General features: G+C 40.2%; 1 protein-coding gene across 1 annotated transcript in view; it reads right to left on the bottom strand.

The window, feature by feature from the left end:
• Positions 1 to 7,707, bottom strand: part of CPS1 (carbamoyl-phosphate synthase 1) — an 87,546-nt gene extending 79,839 nt beyond the window's left edge. The window contains exons 1-2 of the mRNA XM_044305128.1: positions 7,496 to 7,707; positions 1,861 to 1,970 (exon numbers count right to left, since the gene is read on the bottom strand). Coding sequence (XP_044161063.1) covers positions 1,861 to 1,970; positions 7,496 to 7,606 — 221 coding nt within the window. The 5' untranslated portion in view covers positions 7,607 to 7,707. The remainder of the gene's footprint in view (positions 1 to 1,860; positions 1,971 to 7,495) is intronic.
• Between the last annotated feature and the right edge of the window lie 9,339 nt (positions 7,708 to 17,046).

Below are 17,046 nucleotides of genomic sequence, written 5' to 3' on the forward strand. Positions count from 1 at the left end.
AGTTAGGATGTAGGTTTCTATAAGACTTTAGATGGACCTCCTGAGCATTTGAAATGTCTTCTGCATTGTTTTACAGTATATGTGGTTTACAATCGTAAAGTGAATGGGGACACAACCTATGGATAAGAATTGGTGTTGATCGCGAATATCGGCACTTTGAGAATAATATCTAGAATATAGTGCTATAGCTTCGTAATCGCGAATATTCCCCAAAAAAATTTCAGCAGTACCCATGATCCCTCACTGCTTCTTGCTTGTGGGCCAATGAAAAGTCTGCAATATCTTTGACTTTAGAAGAAGTGTTGATCGCGAATTTTCCGATTGCCGATTTTCGCAATCAAGAAAATAATGACTGGAGAGATCACGAATTCGCAAATTCGCAAATATATGATGAATATTCACGAAATATCGCGAATTCGAATATTGCCCCTGACGCTCATCACTGATAAGAATGGCAATGTTTCTGGAAAAAAAACTACATAGAGGTGAAATTATCAGTCTGACATGTACTCATGGTTCCTGGGGTCCGGTCACACAACTGTGGGACCACTGTGGCAGTGTTGTAATCCACAAACCGCAGACCTACAAAACATGGGCGCCTGCCGTGTGCACCCTGCATCACAATGCAGACCCATTGACTTCAATGGGTCTGCTATCCGCAAGATGCAGCAAAACATAGGACATGTTCTATCTTTTGCAACGTAGAGGCACTGATAAGGAGGCACACCCTTCCGCGTGCTCCGGTGTCCATGCCTCTATGTCATCCACAGCAGTCCCACGGTCGTGTAAATGGACCCTTATTCTGATCTCCATGTGAAGGACACATCACTGCTGAAGCTGGTAAATGGCTGCCACGGTCACATGACAAATGTGACGCATCATAGCTGTGGGAAAGTCCATTCTATAAATTTGCACCAAATAAGATACTGCCAGGGGCGTAGCTATAGGGGATGCAGAGGTAGCAGTCGCTACCGGGCCCAGGAGCCTGAGGGGCCCAAAGACCCTTGTACCACATAAGAAGACACCAGTATTATAGAAAGTGCATGCTGGTCAAGTTACACCTCTGGCTGGAGGGAAGGGGTTAGGCCAAGAATTTGGCATGGGGGGGGCGCCGTTTGAATTTTTGCCTCAGGCAGCACTAAGGCTATGTGCTTCCCTGCCCCTGGCCACAAAGCACTGAGGGAAGGGGGGCCCAAGCTGAACTCCTGCACCAGGGCCCAAGAGCCTTTAGCTACGCCTCTGGATACTGCAAGGTATGTAAGTTATATTCTCTACACAATATACACTTGTTCTTTATATTTCTGCAATATAAAAATACTAGGAAGAGCTCATCATAACTGGTAATATGGGCAAAGAGACTATTACAAAGCTAAAGTAGGGTTCCTCTTAAAAAGGACCTGTCACCTCTGGTGATCTGTCTGTTTTAGCAAATACTTGCAACAGTAATGGTGGAGCATCTTTTGATATAAGTCTATATTGTACTAGAAGTTTATGAATGAATTGCCAACAGTTTGCAATAAAAGTCCAACCAGATTTTACCAGCTGGCGGTCTGTCCCTGCACAGTCTTACACTGGCAGCACTTATTGGATAGCGTCAGACTGTGCTCTGACACACCGCCAACTGGTAACACCCATCTGGACCTTTATTGCGGACTGCTAGCAATTCATTCATGGCACAATCTAAAGTTATGAGAAACGATGCTTCATGATGGTTATTACATGGAAAATGGAGTTACTAAAATAGACATGTCAGGAGAGGTGACAGGTCCTCTCTAAGCCGTCTCATAAACCTACTTGTATTAATATTGTGAATTCTTCCAGCTAAAACATACAACTGAGGTTCAATAAAATGCAACTTACCCGCCCAATCCAGTGTTAAAAATGACTTCTCCGGCTACTGACGCAGGGTGCCCAAAGGAGTAGCCTTTGATTTTTGTCCCATCTTCCAGCACTAGATTTGCAGTGTGCGCCTAAATAAGAAATATTTAATGCCTTATTATATGGCTGGTACTGTTATTGTATTTGCATTGCATTTATATAGATGTTTTTAATATAATATGAATATGACACAGAGGTACAGTCAACTATGTAAATGATCCTTAGGGCTGTGTGCATGTATTCTGTATCATAGACCATAGCGTCACTGCACCGCCATAGCCTCCGCCTGTTTCTATGGCGCACACTACAGTTTTATTTCCCCTGGATTATGCATTAATGTTGCTTAAATAGCACTAACAGAGTCTGCAGTGCAGTGATTGTCATTTGTGCCCAGTGAGACTCCCATCATGTAATGTGGCTATCTCTGGCAGACACATATTAGCGGTGCGTTTCAAGAAAACTCAATTATCCTATCAGTATGTTTTTGGAGTTTTAATGCCCTTAAAAGACAGGGGCCAACTGTGCAGGCAATTATCATTAAAGAACTGTTCATTCCCTAAAATTGCCTGACCGTGAACGGAGGTTAGAGATGCATTTACATGCAGCAATCACCTCTGCTGTTTTGAAATAAGTAAAAACTTGTGTAGTTGGTCATCCCCCCAAAGATTCACAGTTTTTGGGCAGAAGATCCCTGTTTACACACAATGATCTGTTTCCTATAAATGGTAATTTTATTGTCCACATTGACAATATTTCCACCCAGTGAATGACTGTCGGCTTGTTCATCGGTGATTGGCAGCTTATTTACACAGGGCAATTATCAGGAAGATCATTGCTAGAAATGTTCCTTCCCAATGATTACCTCAATCATTTAGAGGAAACCAGAGTACTCAAATAAAAGCCAGAATATGCAAACTCCATGTTGCTCATGATCAGATTTGAACCCAAGAACCCAGTGTTGCAGGCCACTGAGCCACCATGTATCCTCAGTATGGGCACACACCAGGCTATTACAGGTATCCCTAACACGCTTGTGTACATGAGGCCTATTTGGGAAAACCAGTCTCATTTAGGATGAAATATATGGAAAGAAAATATTTTTTCCTGTAACTAAAACCATAAGACCATTATTATTAATAATATAGAGGCCCTTGAAATATTAAATGTATCATAAATATGGACTATTTGTTTGGCCAGTTTTCTTAGCACGCAGCTTCAATGATAGCTACATAAAGATTTATCTTGCGTTCATAGTAATCTAGTTAGTATGGTTACTAAATAGATATATTACTATGCACAGTATATGTAATGCCCTCATGAAAGCCTGTGTTTGATAAATCCTGGCTCAGCCCTTATAGGAGGTTAGGGGTGGACTGGCTCCACTTCTAGCTCTAGTCATTAATAGGAAGAGTTTGGAAGGAAGGGGAAGCTGGGACTTTTGCTTTCTCTTCTTAGTCCCATCAATCTACAGAGTCTCACCATCTCTGTATGATCTACGGAAGGAGAGAAGGAGTAAGACAAAGAAGAGAACTAAAGAACCTCGAGTCTGCATGGCCAATCATTGGAGTCAGTAGGGTAACCTGTATCTAAAGCTGTTATGACTTTCCTGAAGTGAGGGACACTGTTAAGACACCCTTCACACCTGAACATGACCTGTCCAGTCATTTCTAAAACCCTGTATCGCTCAGTGGATATTACAGCCACCATTAGAAGAGTACAATTGCCCTCCATCAATTCTGCAGGAAGAGACTTGAGACAGAGAGAGAAGAGAGACATAACTCCCATTATTTCCTAAATTCATACATCGTTATCTGGGAAGAATTGCACTGTGTACAGTTGGAAATGTATTTTGCTATTGTTGGATGTACTACAACTCCTATTTTTGTACTTTAGTAAAGAGAGATGTTTATTCTGCTAAATCTGGCCTGGTTACTGACTCCTGCACCATACGCTGGCCATTGCACTCTACATGCTTTGCTTTGCACCCATACAAATACTCAACAACACGGGCACCCCGATTACTATTAGGCAGGAGCCCCAACATCAGGGTGTGCCCCAGGGGAAAAAAGGGTGCCTCCTCCTTTCACTGCACAGTCCTAGGGAGCATCAGTGTGAGGAAAGCCATTGTGATTGACTGTAACAGCCAGAGCCACTACTACTCTCATCCTCCGCTCCTGCTGCTCCTATGCTGCTACATAAATTATATAAGAAATTATAAAGCTTTATACAGAAGCTGTAGTGAGCAAAACAAATTCCAAAACATCTCATATAAATCTATAAAGTGTCTACTATATATGAGCAGTCCAGGGAATATACATAAAAGCAGTATTACAATATATCTGTGGCACATATTTGGAAAATATAATGTATCAAAGACTATATACAGTTTCATACACATGTGTGACAGGGAAAATAATCATGGAAATCAGATGGCATAAATGATTTTGCCATTTATTTAGCTGTATATCTGCATCCAAAATCCATATCAGTTCCTCAAGATAAGACCTCATGCACATGACCATGTCAGTATTGCGGTCCGCAAACCCTGGATCCGCAAAATGCAAACACCTTCCATGTGAAAACCATGGTTTTCTCACTCTCCTTACTAGAAATGGCTATCCTTGTCCACAACACATACAAGAATAGGATATGTTCTATAATTTGCAGAACGGACACATGCATGTGGACAGCACACAGATGACATTCATGTGCTGTCCGTTTTTATTGCAGACCCATAGAAATGAATGGGTTCGTATGCAATCCAAAATATGTAGATATAAAATACGGTTTGGTGCATGAGGCCTAATAGACATGCTGGAGATTTAAAAATCTGCATGGAGTCCACTTCAAGTGGATGTGGTTTTGAAAACCTTATACTGAACTATTAAACCACCGCAAAAATCTGTAACAAAAGATTTTTACTGCCTGTGTCTATCTATAGAAGGCATTTTAATAGTCTTGAAATTCTGTCATTAAAATGTATTAAACCAGCCATAAGTGGTTAATGCCCATTATACTTCGCCACCCAAATTAGAATGGTTTTCCTAACATCAAGTGCTTATTTATGTTACACATTTGTACATTAGTGCCCTTAGGATTTTCCTCCGTTATTGTGGTATTAATCTAAGTAGTAAAACAGTCTACTCATTAAAAAAAAGAGTTCCACATCTAAATCTTTGTTATTTCTCTTATTTAACTCTAGATTTGGAATTTGTTGTTGAGGTTCCAAAAATAATGGTACATAGGAAGGTCTTATCAATACACTACAGTAATGACTGTCATTTTCCTTGATTAAAAGTGGTTGTCTCAGACTTTCTCTGCGTACAATAAGGTCATATTGACATTGAAGATGAAGATGCTTGTGCTCAGGAGCCCTGTCTATAAGCTAAAGTGCAAATCCTCTAAGAATCAGCAGCTCCCACTCTGGTAGAATCAGTCCATCCATGTGCAGTACACCAGAATAAGGTACTTGCAAATATAATATTATGCAATGCTATTTTATTTGTTCATACCTTGTAATGTAACCATCGTGGCTTTGGTATGGATGAGACTGGGTTAACAAACCTGGCTCAGCCCTTGCAGGACGTTATGTGTGGATCCTGGATCCACCCCTAGCTCAGTCTAGTTAGTAGTAAGTTTGCGGAGGCAGGAGTGAGAGGAAGCTCCATGTGCTCCACTCCTCACAGGACTGGAACAAAGTCCCAGAGAATCACCTTCTCTGAGGATTATCTACTCAAGTGAAAGACCTCACCACGTCTGCAGTACTCAGGTGAAAGAAAGAGAGATAAAAGGAAGGAACTGATAGAAAGTCCAGAATTTGCATGGCCGAGCATTAGAGTCAGACAGTAAGGATTTGCTGATCAAAGCTGCTGACTTTACTGCTGTGAGAGAGACATTGCTGATACACCTTTCCTACTTGGACATGACTTGGGCATTCGTATCTTAACCCTGTATCCCTGAGTTGAAAATTACAGCCAGCATTGCAGGACTAATATTGCCAGCCATAGATTCTGCAGAAAGAGAGGAAAGAGTACTACAATTCCCATCATCGCTCAAATCCATACATTGCTACCTGGGGAGATTGCAGTGTGAATTATTTGGAACCGTGTTTTGATACTATTGTATGTACAACTCCCATTCTGCACCAAACCAATAATATCAAGCCCCCCGCCCCTCCCCAACTAGCATCAAGCAGGAGCCCCAACATCAGGGTGCACCCCAAGAGAAGAGAAGGTGTACCCTCCTACCACTGCCCTAGCCCTAGGGGCCACTGTAATTGACTGCTACAGCCAGAGCCAATACCACTCCCATCCTCTGCTCCTTCTGGGCTTGCAGCACATGTATTTCATGGGTGATGATTCAGAGGAAATGTATGGGTGCCACAGCTTTCCTGGGGATGAAGACTGATTGATGGTCCAACTTATTCTGTAAAAGGGGTTGCCTTCATGACAAAGCCACTTTAATATATAGAATCTAGCAATAGTAACACTAAAACTAAAAACTGTATGATGGTAAATTACATGGATATTTGCACAGTTTTTAGCCTTAAGTAGTTTGAAGGACAAAGAATTCGTGAAATGCCTAGAAACTGATCTAAGAAGTTGTTAAATACGGTCTTGTGAAAGGCAGAGATCCTGTTCTGAATACTTGAGAAATTGGGGCCAACATGAGTGATGGATGAGATATGAATGATTGATCCAGGGCACACTGCTACGTGATAAACAATATGTTTATTATATCATATCATATGTAACTGAAGTATGAACTTGATGTACGGTATGTTCTTTCCAGCTTTCACATGTTATAGAGCAGTATCCAGATAACAAGAATGGTCTTTCAGTCAGAGTGACCAGGTTGTATCTGGTATAGGAGGAATAGGAGCCTGGTAAATGCGACCACCGAAATGCCTGGTGGAAAAAGCCAACCAGTATCTGCCAAGCTCCTGTACCAGATACAATTTCAAAAAAGTCACACCAACGGAAGCACTGTTTTTGTTATTTGAATACTGCTCTATAATATGTAAATGCTGGAAAGAACATGCATCCCACTCATACTTCAGTTACATATTATATGATCTACTAAACTTCAGCTGTGCATCACTAACAAGTGTGCCTTGGATTTTAGTACGCTACATTACGGAATAAAGAACCCTTCCAGGTGGCACCTTTGGAATCAAAGTGTGTGGTTCCACTAGCCCTTAAAGAGGTAATAGTGATCACCGGAAATTATATTTATGCTACGTGTGTACTAGCAAACTACGAGTACTGTATTTGAGTGCCTGTACTAGAAACTCCTTATTTATATATCCTAATGTTACATTGATACATGATACATTGTAATTATGCTGTAAGAACCCTCAATAGCCAATGATCAAGAAAGTAAAACTAGTACAGTTTACTGGGAGGTATAAAACAATGTGGTCACATACCCAAATAGTCTCTTAATATATCTAGCATATTAGAAGAGTAATTTTCATCATAAATCAATAATACAAGCAAAGACAAGAAACTTTGTAATATATCTTATTACAGAAATAGAACTCTTTCTCTACTATTGTAACACAATAAAGCTAAAAAGAATATCAACCATCAGGTAACACAAAGTAAAATACTAATACCTTAACGCTCATGAACCGGAGGCCAGGTTTTGCGAAGCCACAGTGATGCTGGGCCGTTGGCTTAAGAAGCCCTGCTCTGGCAGCCCTAAAAACAGACAAAATCCGCGTCATCTTTAGGGCCTTGTAGAGCAGTTCAGCCCTTCTGGAGGAAGTAGGGGTAGATGTTTAGGCTGCAGAGTGGCTTGTAGGAAAGAGGCTGCAGGCAGGGTCACATTTGCTGATATTTGCTCGGATGTGGGCATTTAATAAATTGAAGCCAAGCTCCGCCTCCCGATGACCGCCTCCCTCCCTCCATACCGTGATTTTTAGAAGTCTGTGTGACAACGTTGCAACACTGATTAAACATTATCTCTTGGAGTAATGTTCAAAAACAGGTTACTTCAGAGGACCGCAGCTTTTTTATTCATCAGCAATGTTATATTCTGCTTGTATTGGAAATTAATAGAAAACACAAAAAAACAGCTACTGCTCTGTCCTAAAACTGTCCTTGTAACATGAAAGTCAAATAAGCTAAAGCTAACAGAGTATGTCAATAGTGGCTTTATGTCCTAAATGTATAGGTCACAGGACTTGGTTGACCTGTCTGGTCAGATGCTGGATTATGCGGTATTATTATAGGGCTGAAAATGATAGAAGAAAATAATTTGTTGTATAAAAAAATTCCAACAATATTGATGGAAAGAAAAAGGTTTATTTTGTCAGGGTATGACTGCTCTGTACAGTTGTACTACACTCTAATATTGGACAGTGCCACATGGAGTACTTATGGTCCCAGTAGCATACAGCATACCGGCTATGTGTACATAGCTGTACGATTCTATGGCTCGAGCATATTTTCTACATTTTAGAGCAATTTTCTGTCAGCCTTTTTGTCGCAAAGGGAAGCTGCACAAATTACAGGTGAAACTTGAAAAATTAGAATATCGTGCAAAGTTTATTTATTTCAGTAATGTAACAAAAGCGATAGACTCATTACATGCAAAGCGAGATATTTCAAGCCTTTATTTGTTGGCTATATGGCTTACAGCTTATGAAACTCCAAAGTCTCAATTTTGAGGTCCCCATTGCTCATGGGGTATGGATTAATTAGCTGACTAGAGTGTGACACTTTGTGCCTAGATTATTGAACCTTTTCACAAAATTCTAATTTTTAGCTGCATTAATGCAATTCCTTTTAATTTGCATTACTGAAATAAATGGACTTTTGCACGATATTCAAATTTTCTGAGTTTCACCTGTATGTGTAGTAATACATGGTGTTCATTCGAATGAATGGGAGACCATCCAATACATGGAGCCACTGTGTCCTCCAGGGCACTGCTCCTCATTGATCTCTTTCTAGCAAACTCAACATGATTAACTCCAAAAATGTAGACACCTTCTAGCAACTTCAATGCTCAAGTGCCTAGATCGTATTGTCATTACAAAAGGTCATTATATACACTGTAACTTTGTGGTCCATGCCTGCTGGCATCTCTCTGCTGCTTCCTGGCAAGCACAGGCACCAGAGTAGCACTGCTCCATCCCCTCCACATAGTTTGGGGCCTGCTTTTTGCCTGCAGTACCTCTCTCTCTGTAGGGTCTTCTGCATCCCCCTCCAGCCCTTAAAAGATCAGTGCAATGAATGCATCATAATTTAAGAGACCATCCCCTGTGGACAGTTGCCCTAGCAATAGGTTGCCTAGCTTGCTAGACCTAAAAAAGGTGCGCTGTTATACTGTCGGACTACTCATACTCACTCCTGTCTGACTACCGAGTTTGGCCCTCTGCCACCTAACCTGACTTCTCCTGATTCCTGGATTTGAATCTGTGCTACCTGCCCTGACTTTTGGCCTGTTACTGGATTGCTTACTAGAAAAATCCCTTAAAAGTGGCTAAATAGATAATACAATTATGTAGGGCAATATCCTAGGCACATACATTTAAAAAACAATAAAGGCTGGTTGGTGGGTTTACTCACGGTTACCATATACTTGCGGTAAATGTCACATAGGATCGTTTCCAGCAAAGTAGATGCGTTGCTAGGTGAAGTTGCAGTTACCGTGTAGTTCCAGAAGCCACCAGATAAGGGTATTTCGTCACCAGCAGTGTAGTCGGGAGATGACTTGTCCCTGGGTGTCCCTTTTAGGCTATCCCTGCCTAAAAGCGGAGCACCTGCCTCGAAAGGGCCGACCCCACTTATCGGTGGCTTAACCCTGGTCAAAGCCCCTAGGAAAGCCCTAAAAAGCAGTTCTCTCAAAAAGTGTCCCGACACGTTTCCCCATAGAAGATATGGGGAACATCATCAGGGGACATGACAAAACAAAGGATATTGATGCTGGCAGCCAAGATTATATGGGCACTAAGAAATAGACACAAGAACCCCCTTTATATACCTGCATAGTGTTTGAAAATGGTGCTCCCACTCTGGGAGACGCAATTAGCCAGAAGGGGTCAGAGACTATGCCTTACTTCCGGTCAGGTGGAAAGCAGAAGCGTTCCAGCAATATAAATATACGATGTACACAAAATAATGATGAAAAAACATAAGCAAGGTAATATTATAATAAACAAGACTATATTATATTAAAGGCCAGACATGAGAAGGGCTGAAATAGGCAGGTTGTTACACGGAGAACGCGTTATTGCTGGGACTTCCGGCATATGGAGCACACTTCCGGGCGGTGGAATGCACCGTATGGACGTGCCAGTCGAACGCACGAGGCAGGATACTAATGATATGCCCAATGCGTTCCATGGCCAAGTGTATCTGCCTAGCATATTGCCCTACATAATTGTATTATCTATTTAGTCACATACCTGTGGGCACATTAGTCATCTATAGATAGAATATCTTGTGTGGGGATTAATTATCTTTTTTAGTTTTATTGGTTTAGATTAAAAATTAACTTTTAGGGGATTTTTCTAGTAAGCATTTAATTTACTCCTCTACTAATAACGTTCCAGTGAGCTGTTTTTGATATGTAATATGGCAGGTTTTCTGAGGGGACCAATTAACACCGAATCTTGGCTTAGTGAGGCAAGGGAGGTTTTTCAGAAAAAGAGGGGGAAGGGAGCCGGGGAGGGACACCTTCATTAAAAACATTATTCAAATAACTTTTTGAAGAATACAAAAAGAGCCTTAGATCGTGGTGGGAGGTACAATCCCTAGAAAATTACATAAAAAATAAGATTGTCTCAAACGGTCTGAGAGTACACCTTGTACCTGCAGAGAGAGATAGATCTACCTCTCTACTTACTAAGTGGGAACAGGAGCTGTTAGACAGCTCAATTCGGTTTATGCAACTGTTGCTGGATGAAGAATGCTTAATTTTTGGACCAATCAACACAACACCTTAATATCCTTATTGATTCAGTCCTAAAATTTAAAACTGACCCTGACTTTGGTAGACGAGCAACCCTCTTACAACATAATATTAAATTCTATCAAACAACTTTAAAAGAAAGAAAACAGAGACAATTTATACATGATCTCACAGATTTTCGGGAAAAACAAGTTTTTAGTTTCCTCACTAACGATACACTAGGAGTCCAGACTGTGGAATCCTCTACAGCTGATATAGAGTCGTCAGACACTGAAATTACCTCAACATCAGTTCATACAGGGAAGGCCCAAGGAAGGAGGGAGAAGTAGAAAGAGATGGCCCCATAGAGGATACAGGGGAGGTCATACGGACACCCGTATTCAAACGCCACCCCAGAAACTGATCAGCGGGGTAACATATACACCCGGCCCACCCATCTCATCCTCCTCCTCGTCTTCTTTTTTAGAAGTAGGGAATGGCACGAATGACTTCCCGTACCAATTGAGGGACAGAAAGGGGACAACCAATCCAAAGTCACTGAAACAAAAGTATTACCCCATGTAAATCAGATTATCAACCTCTCTACACGACCATTATCTGAAGTTGAGAATAGAGTCTTGGCAAAGAGTTTCTCTTTTGTACCGACAACTAAGTTCAATTCATTTAATTGGATAAAGGACATTAATCTATTTACTCGTAAACGTAAATGGAAAAAAAAATTCAGATCCCATGACAAAGAAACATACAAAAATTGGGGATTTTAGATGAGGATCTTGAGGAAGGACGAGTCTTGAGCTCTCTTTTGGAGGATGGTGAGCAGATTCCGGGACAAGGACCCTTCACCTCTCTTAAAGAAAAGAGCAGTAGGATGCCTCCACCATAGGATGCCCAGGCTATCGATATTTTCTGTAAATTGGTAACTGAAGAGATAGACAGAATTCCCTCAACTAACCCTAACATGTTAAGAACTTTTAATAAGGAGGAATGGGAGGCGCTAAATGACCTTGAAACAGATTCCACTATAATTTGTAAACCCCCTGACAAAGGAGGAAACGTGGTTATAATGGATCATTATACTTACCAAACCATGTGCCTTAATCTCCTTAATGACAAGACCTGTTATGGGATATTATCAAAAAAATCCTATGAAGGACTTCTCCAGGGAATTAGAATCTATTCTCATTGAAGCATTTAGGTGATCTCTAACGAGGAAAAATGGTTCCCAAAAATCCTCAAATCCCTACCTTTTATGCTCTCCCTAAAATACACAAGGGATATCCTCCGTTAAAAGGGTCGTCCGATCGACTCAGGAGTCGACTCCATGACACAAAACTGCAGTATCCTTGCCATCTTATATACGTGATACCACAGATCTTATGATGAAGATTGAGAATATCTCTGTGGATGATCATTTGTGTCTGGCTTCTATTGATGTAGAGGCACTATATACTAGCATACCACACAAATTTAGCCTAAAAGCAACCAAACATTTTTTGAAAACTCGGGGCATACAATATAAGATCCATAACTGCTTCGTATTAAAAATCTTGGAATTCCTTTTACATAATAAATTTCTTTTTGATGGTAGATTTTTCCACCAGCTCAGGGGGACCGCGATGGGGAGCCCCTGTGCGCCCAGTTATGCAAATCTCCTCCTGGGCTGGTGGGAAGATACCATGCTCTCCGCCCCCTTCTGGCTAATTGTGTCTCCCAGAGCGGGAGCACCATTTTCAAACACTATGTAGGTATATAAAGGGGGTTCTTGTGTCTATTTCTTAGTGCCCATATTTCTTGGCTGCCAGCATCTAATTGTGATGTTTTTATTTCTGTTTCTAGGGAGTGTAGGTTCAAAAATTCCCATGATTTTTACACTGCAAGTATATGACACAGTAACACACACATTTTCTGAATATTGAAGCTAATGAAAGTGCTTTATTACAACCATACCAGGGGCAGAACGGTGGCTCGCACTGGTGCGTTGTAGCGCTGGGGTCCTAGGTTCGAATCTGACCAAGGTTTCCTCCCACACTCCAAAGACATACTGATAGGGAACTTAGATTATGAGCCCCATTGGGGACAGTTGGATGCTATTGTCTGTAAAGCGCTGAGGAATATAATAGCACTATATAAGTGCATAAAATAATAAACCATACATTACAATTTATAACCATAAGGCTCAACATATTATAATTCACTACATGATTATTATTTTTTTACTATTCCAACATTAACCACAGAATAATGTCTAATATCATTTTCTTGTTTTCTGTCATCATAGTCTCTGCTTGTTTTCCCGTTTTAGAATTGAAGGGATTCTAAATTTCAACTTTCAGACCCTTCTGTGACACCTTGGGTAAGTGTGACCAGATTTTTCATGACCATTACAATACATGGAAAGGCATAGTTTAGCAAACATGTTTTGCCATTTGTGAGTAGGTCCCTCCTTTTCACCTAAATGTTGCATAATCAATAAATTGTATTCTTAGCTAACCTAAAGTAAATCACTAATATGGCAATCAGCACTTTTGGTAAAGCCATTGAGATGGCACATGTTTTATTGTACAACCCCATTTAGAACTAGATGGCAGCAACAAATCTCAAAAAGGTTGGAACATGGCCATGTAAGCCATTATGTAGCATGCCCTCTTCTTTTAACAATAGATTAGAAATGTCTGGGAAGTGAAGAGACCAATTGCTGGATTTTTTATTTTTTTTATGTTGTCCCATCTTGTCTGATGTAGGATTTTAGCTGCTCAACATTTCATGATGTGCCAAATGTTTTCTGTTGGTGAAAGGCCAGGACTGCATGCAAGCCAATTTAGCAGCCAGACTCTTATTTTGAGAAGTCGTAAACATTGTCTTGCTGAAATATGCAAGGCCTTCCCTGAAATAGACATCTGGATGAGAGCATAAAACCTCTATATACTGTTTGGCATTGATAGTGCCTCTCCAGATGTGTAAGCTGCCCATGCCATAGGCGCTAATGCAACCCCATACCATCAAAGATGCAGGCTTTTGAACTGTGCGCTGATTATAGGCTTGATAGTCCCTCTCCTCTAAGTCCGCAGAACACGGCATCCATGGTTTTATCCACAAAATGGTTTTCCATTTTGCCTCATTCCAGTTCAAAAGAGCTTTGGCCCAAAGAAGACAGCAGTGTTTCTGGATCGGGCTGACATATGGCTTCTTCTTTGCATATTACAGCTTTAACTTAGATTTGTGGATTGCACAGTGACCTGTGTTCACAGACAATGATTTCTAAAAGTGTTCCTGAGCCCATGAAGTGATTTCCAGTACAAATCGGGCCTGTTTTAATGTTGATCCCCATGAGGGCCCATAGATCACGAGTATCCAATATTGACTGTTTGCCTTTTTTCTTGTGCGCATGGATTTCTCCAGATCTCTCCAGATTCCCAGAATCTTTTGATGATATTATGAACTATAGATGATGATATATTCAAAGTGTTAGCAATTTTACTTTGAGGAACATTTTTTTTATTTGTTCCACCATTTTTAGATGCAGTTTTCCACAGATTGGTGAACCTCTGACCATCTTTGCTTCTGAGAGACTCTGCCTCTCTAACATGCTCTTTTTATACTTTCAGTCATGTGACATCAAGTTCTAAATGAGTAAATTTTTTCATGAAATGGGAAAATGTTTCACTTTCAACATTCAAAATGTGCTTTATGATTTATTGTGAATAAAATACAGGTTTAGAAGATTTGTAAATCATTGGATTCTATTTTTATTTACATTTATTTACATTGTACACAGCGTTCCAACTTTTTGGGAATTGGGGTTGAACCCTATCAAGGACCTTTGCATACCCATTGTCATCAAGAACCTTTGCATTCCCTGTTCAGGAGATACTACTTCCCAATATGTATTTTTTTTATATTAAAAAGAGTATCAGATCATGGCACAAGGTAGGTGAGAAAAATTCCCTAAGGAATCTTACATGTGCCATGATTTCAGCCTAATTTGGTTAAAAAAAGACTTATGGAAAAGCAAACAAACATGGTGCATACAGGACTTTAGCAGCCTTGTGTATATGTTGAAGGGTGGCAAGAAATGTCAGATGATTTTTTTGGGGGGAGGGAAGGCCGGGAAACACTCATTACAATTTAAGTTCTTAACCAAGGGAGGGCATCCATTTATAATTAGAGAGTAGCTGTATGGGGGAAAAAAAAAACATTAGACATTTTAAACATAAGCCAAAGAGAGGTTACATTCCATTCCTTCTGATTGTTCTTGTAACTGACTGGCGGGAATGTGGAGTTTAAGATAATCTTTCTGTCTTCACTGAAGGAGGTATGAAGTTCTAGTTAGATGCTATGGTCAGTAGCCCACCACTGATGACCTACAGCCAGAAATTAAGGATACCAAAACATAAAGAAATATCATGGTGTGTTATAGTAGTAGTTGGTGCAACCTGTATGCACATACACATACTATGGATGAACAGGTAAAGTTTGAGACAATCAGGTCAATTAATCTCTTGGGGACATAGGGCGTACAGGTACGCCCTGATGTCCCGGTACTTAAGGACACAGGGCGTACCTGTTGGGCAGTGATCGGAACTGGGTGCCTTCTGAAATCAATCAGCAGGCACCCTGGGACAATGCCGAGGAGGGTCCTGTGACACCCCCCGTATCAGCGATCACTTTGGATTAACCCCTTCTATGCTGCTGACCACGGCATAGTAGGGGTTTGTGTTTGAGTGAGCCCATCGAGTCCCTGCGCCGCTGCGTCGGGGACTCGATGTCTCAGAAGGCAGCCCGATGCCATGCAGAGGCTGCCCAATGCCTTGCACGACATCGGGACCTGCCTTCTATGGGAGCCGAGGATATCCAACCTCAGGCTGGGTCTCCTAGGCAACCTGTTAGTGTATTACTCAGTGTCATACACTTACAGGCAATGCATTACAATACAGATGTATTGCAATGCATTGCAGAGGGGATCAGACATAAAGAACATCAGAAATAAAGTAAAGAAAAAAGTTTTTAATAAAATTAATAACATTTATAAAGGTAAAAAAGGAAAAAAACACCCCTTTCCCCTTATTTTTTAATAAAAAACTGAAAAAAACACACACCTATTAGGTATCTCCGCATCCGTAATGACCAGCTCTATAAATATATCAGATGATTCACCCTGTCCGATAAATACCATAAAAAAATTAAAATGGTGTAAAAAAAGCCATTTTTGTCACCTTACATCACAAAAAGTGCAACACCAAGTGATCAAAAAGGCATATGCCCCCCAAAATAGTACCATCTAACCATCACCTCATCCCGCAAAAAATGAGCCCCCACCTAAGACAATCACCCAAAAAATAAAAAAATATATGGCTCAGAATATAGAAACACTAAAACAAAATTTTTGGGGGTTTTAAAAATGCTGGTATTGTGTAAAACTTAAGCAAATAAATAAAAGTATACATATTAGGTATCTCCGCGTCCGTAAGAACCTGCTCTATAAAAATATCACATGACCTAACCCCTCAGGTGAATACCGTTAAAAAAAAAGTGTAAAAAAAGCAATTTTTTGTCACCTTACATCACAAAAAGTGTAATAGCAAGCGACCAAGAAGTCATACGCACCCCAAAATAGTGCCAATAAAACCATCATCTCATCCCACAAAAATCATACCCTACCAAAGATAATTGCCCAAAAACTGAAAAAACTATGGCTCTCAGACTATGGAGACACTAAAACATGATTTTTTTTGTTTCAAAAATGAAATCAGTGTAAAACTTACATAAATAAAAAAAAAGTTTTTTTTCATATTAGGTATCGCTGCGTCCGTAATAACCTTCTCTATAAAAATATCACATGACCTAACCCTTCAGGTGAATACCATAATTTTTTTAAAATAAAAACGGTGTAAAAAAAGCAATTTTTTTGTCATCTTACATCACAAAAAGTGTAATAGCAAGCGATCAAAAAGTCATACGCACCACAAAATAGTACCAAACAGTCATCTCATCCCCCCTCAAAATGAGCCCCTACACAAGACAGTCACCCAGAAAATAAATAAAACTACGGCTTTCAGAATGTGGAGACACAAAAAAAATCCTTTTTTAAAAAAATGCTTTATTATGGAATACTGAAACAAACAACCAAAAAATGTTGTGATATTTGGTATTGTAGCGTCCATGACAACCTGCTCTATAAAAATACCACATAATCTAACCTGTCAGATGAATGTTGTAAATAACAAAAAATAAAAACGGTGCCAAAAC

The sequence above is a fragment of the Bufo gargarizans genome, chromosome 8 (assembly GCF_014858855.1).
Source record: "Bufo gargarizans isolate SCDJY-AF-19 chromosome 8, ASM1485885v1, whole genome shotgun sequence".
Lineage (NCBI taxonomy): Eukaryota > Metazoa > Chordata > Amphibia > Anura > Bufonidae > Bufo > Bufo gargarizans.